Source organism: Tiliqua scincoides, chromosome 15 (genome assembly GCF_035046505.1).
Source record: "Tiliqua scincoides isolate rTilSci1 chromosome 15, rTilSci1.hap2, whole genome shotgun sequence".
In the NCBI taxonomy this organism is placed as follows: Eukaryota; Metazoa; Chordata; class Lepidosauria; order Squamata; family Scincidae; genus Tiliqua; species Tiliqua scincoides.
The window spans coordinates 740,001-755,125 of NC_089835.1; the positions used below are offsets into that span (position 1 = coordinate 740,001).

General features: G+C 55.1%; 2 protein-coding genes across 7 annotated transcripts in view; one reads left to right on the plus strand and one right to left on the minus strand.

The window, feature by feature from the left end:
• RELA (RELA proto-oncogene, NF-kB subunit) overlaps positions 1–5,960 on the plus strand; it is a 34,933-nt gene extending 28,973 nt beyond the window's left edge. The window contains exons 8-11 of one of the 2 annotated variants that reach the window (XM_066610254.1): positions 676–885; positions 2,171–2,251; positions 2,389–2,463; positions 4,020–5,960. In XM_066610254.1, the coding sequence (XP_066466351.1) occupies positions 676–885; positions 2,171–2,251; positions 2,389–2,463; positions 4,020–4,630 (977 nt within the window). In that variant the 3' untranslated portion in view covers positions 4,631–5,960. Of the gene's footprint in view, positions 1–672; positions 886–2,170; positions 2,252–2,388; positions 2,464–4,019 lie in introns of both variants that reach the window. The other variant, XM_066610253.1, reaches the window with a different exon arrangement.
• Positions 5,961–6,855: 895 nt separating this feature from the next.
• On the minus strand, positions 6,856–14,966 carry C15H11orf68 (chromosome 15 C11orf68 homolog). Of its 5 annotated transcripts, XM_066610274.1 has the most exons (3): positions 11,040–11,334; positions 9,302–9,357; positions 6,856–8,605 (listed from the first exon to the last, which is right to left on the minus strand). In XM_066610274.1, exon 3 carries the CDS (start codon positions 8,587–8,589, stop codon positions 7,849–7,851), a length of 741 nt encoding a protein of 246 aa, XP_066466371.1. In that variant the 5' UTR covers positions 8,590–8,605; positions 9,302–9,357; positions 11,040–11,334; the 3' UTR covers positions 6,856–7,848. The 5 variants fall into 5 exon arrangements, 4 of the variants coding, with proteins under 4 accessions (XP_066466371.1, XP_066466373.1, XP_066466370.1 ...); XM_066610276.1 differs by lacking the exons at positions 9,302–9,357; positions 11,040–11,334 and adding an exon at positions 14,946–14,966; XM_066610273.1 differs by lacking the exon at positions 9,302–9,357.
• Positions 14,967–15,125: the final 159 nt, after the last annotated feature.

Consider the following 15,125-nt stretch of genomic DNA (forward strand, 5'->3'; position numbering starts at 1 on the left):
GGATTTTTACAATTAAAGAAAGGTTCTGTCTTTCAAGAACCACACAACATTTCAGATGGAACTTTTGTGGTCTGTTATCACTTTCTGGCCTCCTCCCACACAGGCTGACAAGCAGCTCCTTCCGAAGAGCAGGTAGAATAACTCGGCTCAGCTTGTCAGCTGCTTCAAGGTCTCGCCATTCATGGTGCCGGTGGCCTCAAACTGGCAACCTTCAGATGTTATCTTCAGGCAATTGGAGGCTCAACCCTCTAGACCAGACCTCCTGCCCACTGATGCACCTCTCGTGGTGGCCGGGGGAGAGGGGATGGAACCAGGTGCCAGAGACTTTTGGATCGTGAGTGATTATTCGCAGGGCGTCTGTCACGTTCAGAATCGGTGCACACAGAGAAGGATATCCCGACCCCATCAGAGCAGCACATGCAAATGCTTGCCTCAGTGGTGCTCTTGCTCACACTGGCTCCTTCACCTGCTTGATCAGCCTGTGTGCACTGATGCTGTTTGGAAGATGGCAGAGTCCTTCCTCCTACCAACAAGGAAGGCCTTCTGGGATATCTTCCAAGAAAATCACATCGCCTCAGTCCCTCTTGGTCACCACGACTGCTCTTATGGCAGTGGCAGACCTTGTGTTTTGACCGGGTGTGAATCTCAACCCTTCCCTTCCCTCCACTCCAGAAGACATTGAAGTCCGTTTCTTCAAGGATTCCTGGGAGGCAAAGGGCTCTTTCTCGCAGGCAGACGTCCACCGCCAGGTGGCCATCGTCTTCAAGACCCCGCCATACATGGACCAAGCCCTCCGGGAGCCTGTCACGGTCCAGATGCAGCTGCGCCGCCCCTCTGACAAGGAGGTCAGCGGACCCATGGAGTTTCGCTACCTGCCCGATGAAGGTATTTGACTCTCAAGCCCACCAAAGTTGCATCCAATTCAGTTTCTTGGCGCTTACCTTCTGAAATGCTGGCTCTTATACAGCGTACCACCGGTATCTGATTTGCAGATCTGTGGATCTGACTCGCTGCCGATACCAGGGGAAAGCCACCTTGGGTTTGACAAGCAAACTGGAAGTGGCCGCAGATTTGCGTATCTGGGGAGGGGGTCCTGGAATGAATCCCCCGTGGATAAAAAGGGTGGCTGGCTGAAGCTGCCCTGGGAAAATCCACAGTCCCAAGGAGGGTCATGCCTTCATTAGGAACATCCAAGCCAGCGATTTTCAGTCTTTTTAATCTCATGGCAAATGACATGGCACTAAAATTGAAAAGACACACTGCTTTTCGGGGGGGGGGGCTTACATTCTCCAATGGCCCTAATAATAAATGACCTACGAAGAACATAAGAAGAGCCATGCTGGATCAGGCCAAAGGCCCATCTAGTCCAGCTTCCTGTATCTCACAGTGGCCCACCAAATGACCTGCATCCTGGTCACCTCCCCTGTGCCTGGCAATCAGAGGCAGCCTGCCTCTAAAACCAAACTCTCAAACCTCTGTGGCACACCTGCAGAGCATTCACGGCACACCAGTGTGCTGTGCCTCACTGGCTGAAAATCAATCCAAGCAGTTCATTCATATCCTACAGGGGGTTCCACCAACCCACTGGTTGCATATTGCCTCCTGTGGAGATGAAGCCACTGAGATAAGTGCAGCCTCCCTTCTTGCCCCCCAGAAAAGAAAAGCAGCTGTTATCCCATATGCCCTTGCATGGCGCAGTGGGGGATGCTGCCTCTAAAATAGGCTCTCTGGGCAGTTTTGTTTCCTGCCAGGGAGGACCAAATGGCTTTATCGCTCCTCTCCAAATTGTCCACCTGGTTCTCTCTCAAGTTTCCCCAAGGAAACACCGAAGGGCACAGAATCTCGGTTGGGAAGGAGGCTGAAAAAACAGCATTCACATTTTGAAGCAGGGTGGAAACCTGCTGCAGTGGGTGGCAAACTCGTCTTTCCTTTACACTTCACCTCCAGCCTGAGGTGGTGCCACTGGAGCGTATGCGCCGCTGCTCTACTTCCTTGAAGCACTTTGGTCTCGTGACCGCTGAGTCGGGAGTAGCAGCAGTGGTGCTTTTGGGACGGCGGCAGGGGTCTAGCCCCGATTCTCCACCACTGCTGTGCCGAAACCGCTAGGCACTGGCTTGACACCTGGCCATTCAAGGCAGATGGTCACTTCTCTCTCTGCCCCGTTCTCTAGGTGACTTCCATCGCATTGAAGAGAAACGCAAACGCACGCTGGGCACCTTCAAAAGTTTTGTGCAGAAGACTTCCTTTGCCGGTAGGAAGAGAAAGGGCAGGTCCAGCAGGGGGAGAGGGTTTCAGTGCACAGTGGAACATGGGAAGGGAGGTCTGGGCCAAGCTTTAGGGTGGACCCGTTCAGCTTGCTAACTGCCCACTCTCTTTCCTCCACGACAGTTGGGACTCCGGAATCACGCTCCCCCCGCCGCATCGCTGTTGCAAAGCATGGTCCGGCCCGACCCAATCCCAGCGGTAAGGAGCTCCTAGGCTTTGCCACCCCACCCCAGTTGGCGCCCCATTTTTTAATTCTTGCTTTCATCCTGATTTCCAAAGCTTTTAAAAGCCTTCGATCCCTCTTTCTGCCTGGTGACAATTTCACCAGGGAATAGCACCTAAGCGTTCTATCTGTTTGTTCCGCACTGTTCAGCCCGTGGCCCCGTTTCTGCTTTGGTTACTCATCTGCACTTTCCAGCTCTCTTGGGAGGGGCTGGTCAGGGAGGGGCTCTCACTGAGTGGCAGGTGCTCTGCTTTGGCATGCAGAAGGCCACCAGTTCAGCGGTAAAAAACCTGAAAGTCTGGCTGGCCAAGACTTTCTTAACACTAAATTTAATATACATTGACTGTTACATCTGTCCAGTAGTATAGCTAAGGGGGGGTACGCTGCCCTGGGTACTGTGCCTTGTGGAGGGTACCAAACCACACTCCTGACAGTGGACCTGTGGTGAAAAAGTGGTTGGCCTGCACCTCAGAAGGCCGCCTGGAAGCCTGAGAAAGGCACTTCAGATTTTTGCCAAAACCTTTCCAAGTCCTCCAGAAAGCCTTCTGAGGTGTGGGGAGGCTGTGACCTCCCCATGTCTCAGACCACTGACCGGGGGGTGTTAAATTTTGTCGTATGGGGGTTGTTAAAAATGGTTGTGGCCCCGAGTGCCAGGTGCCTTAGCTACACCATTGTCAACATAAAAATGTTTGCACAGCGGTTTGGAGTGCTGCGTTTTCCATACCACAACCCTGCACGTGAGGTTATTAGCAGTGGACCATGTAAATGCACATGCCCGATCTCGTCTGATCTCGGAAGCTAAGCAGGGTCAGGCCTGGTTAGTACTTGGATGGGAGACCGCCTGGGAATACCGGGCGCTGTAGGCTTATACCATGATCTCGGAAGCTAAGCAGGTTCAGGCCTGGTTGGTACTTGGATGGGAGACCGCCTGGGAATACCGGGCGCTGTAGGCTTATGCCATGATCTCGGAAGCTAAGCAGGGTCAGGCCTGGTTGGTACTTGGATGGGAGACCGCCTGGGAATACCGGGCGCTGTAGGCTTATACCATGATCTCGGAAGCTAAGCAGGGTCAGGCCTGGTTAGTACTTGGATGGGAGACCGCCCAGGAATACCGGGCGCTGTAGGCTTATGCCATGATCTCGGAAGCTAAGCAGGGTCAGGCCTGGTTAGTACTTGGATGGCAGACCGCCTGGGAATACCGGGTGCTGTAGGCTTATACCATAGTCTTTCGAGACTGAAGGTTGCCAACACAGGGTGGGTGTCCCCACCAAGAAGTCCCGTCTTCTAGTGGGTGGCTGACAGCCCCTCACCTTCTGAGGCACAAATACACGTTTGGGTCATTATCGGAGGACTTGCCTATGGTAAGCACTCAAGCCGGCCAACAGCTCCCAGTGCATCTCAGGGCTCAAAGGTTTAACCAGCACCTTTTGAACCGAGCGCAGAACAAGTGGGTCGGGCACTGTAACACCCGCATCAGTGGAAGTGATCAGTCCAAGGGCAGCATCACGTAGAGGGTGTCTCTTCTTTGCAGGCATCGCTGGGCTCTTGGGAGCTCCAGGTCAACTCCCGCCACTCACCACCAAACCGCAGCCTGCAAGCCAGGTGCCCCCCGACTTCCCCTTCCCTGGGTCCAGCCGTGGCCCCCTTCCTGCAGCAGCCATGCAGCCAAACTTCAGCACCGTCAACATGGAAGACTTGTCCTGCCTGGGGGTGGCCCAGAAGGTCCCACCGTCTGAGGCGGATCCGGATACCAGCATTGCCGACGCCTTCCTGCACCTTCAGTTTGACGGAGGGGACCCGGGGGCTATGGAGCTGGGGGGCATCCTGGACGACGCCCCCTACAGCAGCCTGGAGGGGATCAACACGGCCGAGTTTCGCCAACTCCTGACCGAATGCCCCAACCCGCCGGCAGGCCCCGACAGCCACAGCACTCTCCTCACCTACCCCGAGTCGATCACCCGCCTGGTGAGCCAGCGGAGGGCCGAGGGAGAGCCTGGCGGTGGCGGCGACAGCGGAGGCGGCGGCGGCGGCGGCAGCAACAGCTTCGTCAACGGCCTCTTGGGGGCTCTTCCTGGCGAGGACAGCTTCCCCTCCATTGTGGACCTGGACTTGAACTCTTTCCTGAGCCAGCTGAACTCATAGAGGGAAGCCTGCAGCCAAGAGCCCTTCTGGCTGGACTTGAGGGCCAGATCCCAGCTGCCTCCGCGCCCTCCTTTGCTGGACCCGCAGCTTGCTCTCTGCTTGGTGGCGTTTCCAAATGGCCTCTTGGGACAGACCGGCCCTCGAGCTCCCTGCAGCGCAGGTGGAGGTTCTGCCTCTCCCCTGCAATGTCCAGGGAGCCAGGAAGGGGGTTTCATTCAGTGCAGGTGGGAGTCCTGTGTCTGCCAAGCCCGGGGCAAGCCAGCTGTTTTCTGACCCTGCCCCTCTGGCAGGGCTGCACCCCTCAATCGTTGCCTTTGCCGTTTCAGCCACCTTGCTCCGCTGCGGCTTCTCCTCTCTCCTCCTGGGAGGGGCTCCGGTGCCTCTTGAGAACTGCATGCCCAGCTGGAGTGGAGGCAGCCTGGCCGTTCCCAGTTCCACGAGGCGCTCAGGGAGCCCTGCCAGATGGGTGGCTGGCTTTTTGGCCCATGTGCCTGAAAGCATTTCCCCAGCTTCTGTGGGGGCCAAGAAATGTCTGAGAAGCCTTTACGTCCTCCCCCCCCCCCGGGGCCAAGGCTTCTGTATTCCACTTGTAAAATGCCTCTTGCCCTGGGGCTGTTGGAGTAGGGGGAGTTGCCCCCAGGCTCTTCTCCCTTTAGTTATGTTAGCAAAACGGGGGTCACTGCACAGCCTTTGGTTCTTCTGGGTGGCTTTGTAAAGCCATTCAGCTGTGCCTGAGTCTGCCTTGGAATGGGGCAAAACAGACAAGGACGGGGGAAGTTTTCTCCTGCCCACCCAAAGATTTAAAGGCCCAGTGGGCCACCCGGGCTAGTGAGTGGGCTGTGGGAGTGATCCTCCCTTGTTGCAGTTGCCTGTGTACCAAGCAGGACCTCACCAACAGCAGGGGCAAATCCAGCAACTCTGCAGGGGAGCGAGGGCCAGCACACTGCCTTGCCTACGGAGCCCTGACGGGCTGCAGGCTCCACAGCACTGCTTTGGAGGCTTTCTGGTCACCAGCGGTGGTGCCTTGTTCTGTGGCCCTAGTTTCGAAGACCTCTCCCCCCCACCAGATGCTTCACTGCATCCTCATTTGCTTTCTGGGGGGAGGTCAAGGCTGTAGCCCTTGTTTGCCAGTCCATGTTCTGCTCCCAGAAACAAACAACTCAGGCCACATCGATGGAGGAGGAGGGAGAGGGAGAGCAGTGCCCCCCTGCCTGCCTGCCCCAGCTGGCCAATCAAATGGTGCCTTTTCCAAAGTCGAGACTCATGACATGGCCTGCAAACAGGTTGGCCATGGGGGGGGGTCATTTTTCTGTGCCTTGTTTTTTATACTCTTTGCTGCAATGGGGGGAGGGGGGACTGCGTGTTCAGATACTTAACCGTTTGTGTTGTTACTATACATAAAATCCCTGCAGTGGTATCTCAGCCATTCATTCCCGCCCCCCGGTAGTAGGTTCATAATAAATCCCAAACATCATCCTTGCCGAGCTTTCTTTCTCCCATGGCTGCCAGGTCAGGTGCAAGTGCCACATTCTCTGGGACACAGAACTGGGAGGGGCATTGCTGCAGACCGGCCTTGTGAAGCTGAGTAGAGAAAATGCCTGCAGAGCGCAACTCCCTGGCTTCTCCTGCACGCTCAACCCAGTGTGGGCAAGGGGGTATCTGGGGCTGACTTCAGGGCACTTCCCCTGGGGCAGCCAAGTGTTTAAATGGGATGGTGGGTAGCCTGCAGCACTGGGGACAAAAACAGATGTGGCTCTTTAACAAAAAACAAGGCAGATTTACAATTCCTTGCAAGAATGCCTGCCTTCTCTCCCTCTGCTGCTTGCTACTGACAACACTGGCTGACAGCAGCTTACCAGAAATCTTTCTTCTCTTGCTGCCAGTGCTGAACAGATGAAACCGGGCCCTCTGGGCCTGCCCCTTGGAGCTACAGCCTTCTGCTTTGTGTATTTGTCCCCTTGCTCCAGCTGGGGAAGACTGAGGCTGCACGGGCAATGGCTTGCCTCAGACCCCCAAGGGCAGAGGCAAAATGTCCAGCCAGAGATTCACACTGAGGCTTCTCCAGCAGTTGCAGCATCTGCCACTCTTCACCCCTTAAGTAAAAGGGGAGTTAAGCTTCGCAAAGTAAGTTAAGACTCTCTTTCTTAGCCAGGCTATACAGAGCACTGGGAACTTTTAAGAAGCACTATGCAGTAGCAGCAGGTTTTTTTAAACATCAAAGCGGAACAGTTCGGAGGTGGAGGCACTGGCTGTCTTGCTTCTCCCCACCACAAAACCCAGGCAGAAAGGGGGAAGCCCTTTTTGACCTATTTACACTCAAACGTCTTGTCAAATTCATTTTCCACACCTGCCCCAGGACAAAAATGGCAATGTTTTCCACTCTGACACCATCCTGAGGCTGTAGGGCTAGGCCCCCACACCCGCTCCGTTCACAGGAGTGTTCCTATTTGGTTTTCCACAACTAACCACCCCCACTAGAGACAATGCCCAAGAGAGACTGAAAGTGCAAACTAAAGAAATCACTTTCACAGCTATCATCAACACTGCTCACAATGTGTGTCAAAGAAACTAAAGTAGGTAAAATGTTTTTTTAAAGACCAGTTTAAATGGGTGTAAGGAGCTTACCAGCTTTTGAGGTTCACAGACCGCTTCTCTAGGCAGCCTAAAAATTCTGTTCAGCTGAACAGTTCTAGGATGTTCAAAGCTGGCATGCTTTGCCCTGTTCTAGGCTGGCCACTTAAAGAAGCCGTTTTACTCCCCACAGTTGCTGCCACTCTTGCGGAGTACCCACTAATTGAATGTGAAAGCAGTGCTATGTTAGCAGAGAGTGGTTTAGTATCAGAAGTAGAGGGGAGTGCCTGCAGCCACCCACTCTGGGCCAGGCAGTGTGGCAACAGACACACAGGCAATTGAAAGACAAAGATGCAGAATACACTCCTATTAACAGATTCTTGGAAACAAACAAAAGCAGCAGGTGTTGTTTAGCAGTTCAAAGAGAAAGTCAAATGGCCCTCAGTGTGAGGGGCCTGTAGACCAGCTCAAAGGGCTCCCCCCTTGCCACAGAATTGCATAGGCCTTGAATATGGAATCTCACTAAAGCTCCACCCCCAAGCCGCTGAGGTCACGAGTCTCTAGAAAAAAAACATTTGTAGTTTGTAGGGCTTGTAGTTCACAAGGGTTGCCACGCCCTCTGGGCGCACCACACCTGGGGTGCACATTTAAGTCACTTCCATGTTGCTCACTTTGTTGATGATGCGGGAGCGGCGGGGAATGCATTCCAGGTCAAACTTGCTCTCAAAGATGGTGGGGCAGAGGTGCCAGCGGTTGTCGCGGTAAATGCCCAGGTAGGTGTAGACATCCGGCTTGTAGGACAGCAGGCACTTGATGCCCGTGGCCCGGATGACGGCGTCGGCAGACAACACCTGCTCCTCGTTGGTGAAGTCGTCCGTGTAGACGCAGATGACCTGCTTGCGGTCCGAGTCGGGGCAGCAGGGGCTCACCTTGGCCACCCCGATGCGCCCCTCCAGCACGGCACGGGCTATGCCGCTCCAGGCGTGGTCCACCTTGAAGCCGCTGTCCAGGTGCATCAGCCACTTCCCACTCAGCACGCGGTGGTTGAGAGCCAGCTCCTTGACGGTGTCGAAGGTGATGTGACGCCCGCTGGCCTGCAGCCGCTCCCACGCCTCCTGCAGCCCCACCACATCGCCGCCTTCAGGGCAGAAGCTGGGGCCGTAAACCGCAATCCAGCCCACGGGTTCTGCATTGCACTCCGGGTCGCCAAAGCGAGAGACGCGGGACGGCTGGTAGGTCTGCAGCCACTCCTCAAATTCAGCCCACGGAGTCTTACGGGCGTCGAAGACCACCCAGGGGTCCATGTCCGCAGCCATCGATTCAGCAGCCAGGTGCTCGGCACCAAAGGCCTCATCCTGACCAGCCTCCTGATCACCTTGACTGGACATGGCTCTGCAAAGGCAGCTGATACAGAGAGAGAGAGGAGGGGAAGTAAGCTGCAAGGAACCTGACAGGAACTACCACCACCATTCTGTGTGTGTCTTCTCGGAAGTAAGTCTCACTGAATTGAATGAGACCTATTCCCAAGAAAGTGTGTACAGGATCACAACTCAAGCCAGCTAACCAGCCCCCGGCCGCTCTGTGCTCCCTAATGTCTGTGTTTCTACAATTGGGGATGGTGTCAGAAGTTGGTAAGATGTGATCCTGGCTCAGAGTCTACAACTATCAAAGGGACTCTCTGATTGGACCATGCCTGTACTGGTGGCAGCAAAAGCGTCCACTCAGGAGACTGATGGAGGGCATCATGGGGGGGGCACAGTGAAGGCTTTTTTGTGGGGCTCCCCAAACCTGGTGCAAACAGTCTCCAGCATTCTATCCAACCCTTTCCCCCTTCATCCTTACAATCAAACAAGTGCAAGAGAAGCCCTGCAGATTAGGCCAAGCCTTGCCAGAGATACTGCTCCCCCCCCATGCTGAAGTTGGTGCTCAAGTTAATTAAACCGTAGACCATTCTGAGACAAAGCCCCATAGAGGAACTGTGATCCAAACCTTTTTTGGTAATTCAGAACTGGAGGAGAAGCCCGGTGAACCCAGATCGAAGAGCTGGATCGATCCCAGCCCCTGGGCAACTATTAATTATGACATATCCTTTTTCCTCACCTTGATTCTCAGGATTGTTGTGGGGTAGAGCAGAAGAAAATCAATACCCAAAGTTCCTGAGGAGGAGGTTGTTAAAAATACAGTATGTTAGACCATTTCTCTCACGGCCCCCACCTCAAAGAAAACAAAATCTGTTTTCTGCCACAAACGTCTGAATTTAGATATGCAAACCAATACCATTGCTAGAGCATTTTAAATACTGAATAAACTGCTGTAATAAATACTGAAAGTGCTACAGGGACCAGGCTAGTTCCCATTAAGAAGTGTCACTCTGTTAAAAAACTAGAAAATAAGTGGGCAGATTTTACCAGCATGCCAGTCAACATCTGGCTGTTTGGATAGTTTTAATCTCACACCCCCCCCCCCTTTCTGGTGTGAGAAAATAAACAGGTTTCAAGCCGCCAAAGGAAGTGGGCTGAAAACCGGGGCACTCTCACCATTAAAATCAGCAGGTCGACTGGCTGCCCAGGAGAGGCTTCCGAACAGGAAAGGAGAATCTGCCCCCCTGCTTTGGAGGGAAGTGAAAAGCCCTCCAACACGGGGCTCCTGCTTTGCCCTCAACTGACTTTCGGCCCAGTGCAGCACCTTGAACTTTCTCCCCGGCTTTGAGAGCATGAAATGCATCTCTTCCATCCCCCCCCCCCCACTCCTTTCCTCCAGCTGGAAAGGAACCCACCACTTTCCAGCTGAGACCTGCTGGTTTGCGTTTGCTCACAGACCTTCTGTTTCCAGAATACAGGGAGGCGCTTCTGTGAGGGCCGAACCCAACCCAACTTTCCAGTGCTGGTGCGGCCATGCGTGTGCACAGTGGGGCATGTGCTCCGTCCAGTGGGGGGAAGCCAGTCTCCGAGGCTTCCTCAAGGCAGGGGAAGGTTTGTTCCCTTACCTCGGGGCTGCATCGTGCCTGCATCAGTGCTGGAGAGCAGGACAGGACTGGGCCCTCAGCTGCCCTGGGTGCATCTTGAAGCCACCTCATGCTCTTCCAGTGGTGTCTGCACCAAAGTCCCCAGTTCCCACCTCGTCCCTTTTTTGTAAACAAAATACACGCAGGCTGCTGGATGAGATTAACACACACACACACACACACACACACACACACACACACACAACACAACCCCATTGCTCCCCCTTTATTCCCTCCAGTTTGGTGGTGAAGAATCCAGTGGACTCCAAAAGCCTGAAGGCTGACACTAAGGACACAATCCTGCGCATGTCTACTTAGAAGTAAGTCCTACTGTGTTCAGTGGGGCTTACTGCCAGGAAAGTGGGGATAGGATGGCAGCCTTGGTTAACTCTTTGGCTGCCCCGCATGGCACTGCTCCCTGCCTCTGCGCTTTCTCTCCCGCCCCAGCCGGGATTAAAAAGCACCAGCCAACTCACAGGGTGATGGAGCAGAGGTTCCGATGTTTGGCTTTGGGCACATCCTGCGCATGTCTACTCAGAAGCAAGTCCTATTGTGTCCAGTGGGGCTTACCCCCAGGAAACTGGCTAGGGTGGCAGCCTTGGTTAACTCTTTGGTTGCCCCCCAGCACAGCATGCCCCCTACTAGGACCCTGCCCCAACTGGGAGCCCTTGGCTAGGACTCAGCCTCAGTCCTCCCTCACCGCAGCCCAGACAAGGGGTCCGAATGCAATGGCCTGCCTCGCAGGGCTGCTGAGCAGGAGGCTGGCCTGCCTCGCAGGGCTGTTGTGCAAGGGGCAGCCTAGTGCACAGGGCTGTTGCGCAAGGGGTGGCCTACCTCGCAGGGCTGTTGTGCAGGAGGCTGGCCTGCCTCGCAGGGCTGCTGAGCAGGAGGCAGGCCTGCCTCGCAGGGCTGTTGTGGAGGAGGCTGGTCTGCCTCGCAGGGCTGTTGCGCAAACGCTCTGCAGACCCCCGAAGGAGCCGCGTCAGCCTCGCCCACAGCCCCGGGACGGGTGAATCTGCATATGCAAAGCAGGGCCGCCGCCTCTCCTCCCCCCGCAACTCCGCCTCCCGTCACCTCACCAACGTCCGCAGGCAGCCGGCAGGGCGCGCGGCGGGCCCCGGAAGCAGTGAGGAGGAGGGCCCGGAAGTGCCCAGGAGGCGGGACTAAGCGTCGGAGCGTCAAAAGCACTCACTTCCGGTCCAGACCGGAAAGCCACGCGCCACGCTCTAGGCGCCGCGCTCTATGTCTGCGGGAAAGGCCGTTCCCAGCGAGACCGGAAGTGGGCTTCAGGGCCGCCTCTCGTTGGTCCCAGGCCTCCCAGGGTGGCTTCTCCCACTCTTAGGCTGCAGTCTGTGTGCAGGCGCTTGCCTGGGAGTAAGGCCCATTGCACTCAGTGGGGCTTACTTCTGAGTAGGCCCCAGGGGGGTGTGGTGGATGGGGAGGCTGGAGAGGCAGAGCCTCCCCCACTGGAGTCCTTCAGAAACACTGTTGCCACCATGTGAGGTGAGGCAGCGCCTCCCCCACTATAGTCCTTCGAAAAAGCACCGCAGGCGGCGGCACCTTTCGAAGGACTCCAGTGGGGGAGGCTCTGCCTCACCTCACATATCCCTCGCAACACAGCAGTGGTGCTTTTCAAAGGAGTCCAGTGGGGGAGGCTCTGCCTCACCTGCCTCCCCACCCACCATACATCCCTAGGCTTGTTCTGCTGGAGAGGGCTGGCAGGTGGTTGTCAACCTGTCTCTTGGACACAGACACTGCCCTCCAGACCTGCAGTAGACTACCTCGCACGTTTGTTGTAAGCCACTCTTTCTCTCCCCCTCCCCCCCCACATACACATTACACACACACACACATACACACATTACAGACCAGGTCTGTAAAGCACAGCCAAATATGAACATCAGAAGAGTCCTGCTGGTTCAGGCCACAGGCCCATCTAGTCCAGCTTCTTGTATCTCACTGGCCCACCAAATGTTTCAGGAAGCACACAGGACAACAGACACAACCTGCATCCCAGTGCCCTCCCCTGAATCAGGCAATCAGCCTGCCTCTAAAACCAAAAGCCTGCACATACCTACTGTGACTTGTAACCCATAATGAACTTCTCCAGAAATTTGTCCAATTCCCTCTTAAAGGCATCCAGGCAAAATGCCATCAGTACTTCCTGTGGCAAGGAGTTCTACAAACTAATTACATGCTGGGTAAAGAAATATTTTCTTCTGCCTGTCCTAACTCTCCCAACACTCTACTTTCGTGGATGTCCCCTGGTTCTGGTGTTATCGGAGAGGGAACACATGTAGTTCACAAACGTAGTTCAAATGCAGCTCACAAGCAGTTTGCAAGACAAGATAAACAGTTCCCTGCCCCAAAGCGCTCCCTGTTTGAACCGCTAACACATTTACAGCAAGATTTTTCATTGGCCTCAGTCAAGGGCTGGTGAGAACTGGCCTTGGGCCTGGGGAAAGACACCTGACTGGGGGCCCCTTTCTCAAGACATTGGGTTAACAGGAGGGCATTGACAGTGGACTGAAACTGTAGTAGAAGGAAGGGATGAGAGTGAAGTACCCACATTTATTTTGTAATACATTTCTTTTGTACAATATGCAGTAGCTTGTTTTGTCAAGCTACTGCTTGCCACTTGGAGGCAGGCTGTGCAGCATGGCCTTTCCCAGTTTGAAGAGACACTTGGCCAACAGTCTGAGGCAAAGAAGGCAGGCCCATAGCCAGGGAGACAGACCAGGGACAGACTGCACTTGCTCCCAGTGTGGAAGGGATTGTCACTCCCAAATCGGCCTTTTCAGCCACACTAGACGCTGTGCCAGAACCACCATCCACAGCGCGATACCATAGTCTTCCGAGACTGAAGGTTGCCAACATGATGTTTTGTCAAGGCCCCGTCTCCCTCGAAGCCCCCCATCCCTCCTCAGGCCTGACCACAATGTTCTCACAAACAAGAGCTGAGTTCAAAGGACCACTGACTCCTGTCTGGGGGTTGTGTCCTCAGTTAGTCTGCCATGACTGAGTACAACTGAAACCAATGAGGCCTATTGTTGTGACTGATTGTGCAAGTTTATACATGTTTGCTCAAAAGTTAGAACTCTGAGGGCTCAAGCTGATGCATATCTACTCAGAAGTAAGTTCCATTATAATCAGGGGCTTACTTCCACGTAAGTGCGCAAAGGATTGCTGTCTGAGTTCAGTTGAACTTACTCCTACATCCTGTACAATCCTAAAATGAGAAGATTCATCAGGCTTAACAGGAGTCCAACTGAGACATTGCATAGGGGCATCAGCACCAGTTTGGAGGTCAATGATAGACAGATGGAGATGAAGGGGGCACATGGACGGGGAAGAAGGGGAGAAGATAAAACCAGACCCCATTCCAACTTCCCCAGGAGGGGAATCTGAACTTGTTTCCTTCCTTGCATTCTATGAAGGGTCCCAGCAGGGTGGATAAAAATCAGGACATGTTTATAGGATGCAATCTAGGCTCACTTACCTTCCTGGGAGGACTAACACTACATTGAACACAATGGGACTGACTTCTGAGTAGACATACCTAGAATTGCACTGACAATTGGCTCAGTTCCCAGTGCAGTCCTACGTGTATCTACCAGGAGTCTGTCCCAGGTATGCATGCGGAGGGCTGCAGCAATCTTTATTCCCTTTTAATAAGTAATATAGTTTTAAATTTAATAATTAGTAATATTGTGTTTAAATTGGCCACATGAAATCAATGCAAGAGTGTTTTTAGCTTTTATTTTGTCGTGTCCTACATTTTTCTTGGATGCCCTACATTTTGGGGTGGCTGACATGGGTGTGTGGTGGGTGGGGAGGCAGATGAGGCAGAGCCTCCCTACTGGAGTCTTTTGAAAAGCAGTGCCTCAAGGACTGCAAAGTTCTAGAACAGCAGGGATGTGCGGTGGCTGAGGAGGTAGGTGCCTCTGCCGTCCTTTGAAAAGGCCACTGCGAGGACCATGAGATCCTAGAGCATCAGGGACGTGCAGTGGGTGGGAAAGCAGGTGAGGCAGAGCCTCCCCATCGGAGTCCTTTGAAAAACACCACCACTGTGTGAGGCGGGGGGGTGGGGAGGCAGGTGAGGCAGAGCCTCCTTACTGGAGTCCTTCAAAAAGCGGCGCTGAGCCAAACCACGCGCTCATTAAGCACCTCCTGTGGTGGTGGCAGTGCCGCTTTTCGAAGGACTCTGGTAGGGAGGCACTGCCTAACCTGCCTCCCCACCCAGAGGCCCTGCCTCACCTGTCCCCTCTGCCCCCCCACAGAGGCTCTGCCTCACCTGCCTCCCTACCCAGAGGCTCTGCCTCCCCTGCCTCCTCTGCCCTCCAGAGGCTCTGCCTCATCTAACTCCTCTGCCCCCCAGAGGCTCTGCCTCACCTGCCCCCTCTGCCCCCCGCAGAGGCTCTGCCTCACCTGCCTCCCCACCCAAAGGCCCTGCCTCCTCTGCCCCCCCAGAGGCTCTGTCTCACCTGCCTCCCCACCCAGAGGCCCTGCCTCCTCTGCCCCCCCAGAGGCTCTGTCTCACCTGCCTCCCCACCCAGAGGCCCTGCCTCCTCTGCCCCCCCCCAGAGGCTCTGTCTCACCTGCCTCCCCACCCAGAGGCCCTGCCTCCTCTGCCCCCCCAGAGGCTCTGTCTCACCTGCCTCCCCACCCAGAGGCTCTGCCTCCTCTGCCCCCCCAGAGGCTCTGTCTCACCTGCCTCCCCACCGAGAGGCCCTGCCTCACCTGCCTCCTCTGCCCCTCTAGAGGCTCTGCTTCACCTGCCACCCCGGCAAGCGGGTGCCTGACCCTCCTTGGCGGCGGCGCCATCAGGCCACCCTGCGCGGGAGGCGCACTCTGCACATGCTCAGAGGCAGCGTCTCCAGGAGAGCCCGGTCCTCGCGGGCGCGCCCCTTCCACGCCCTT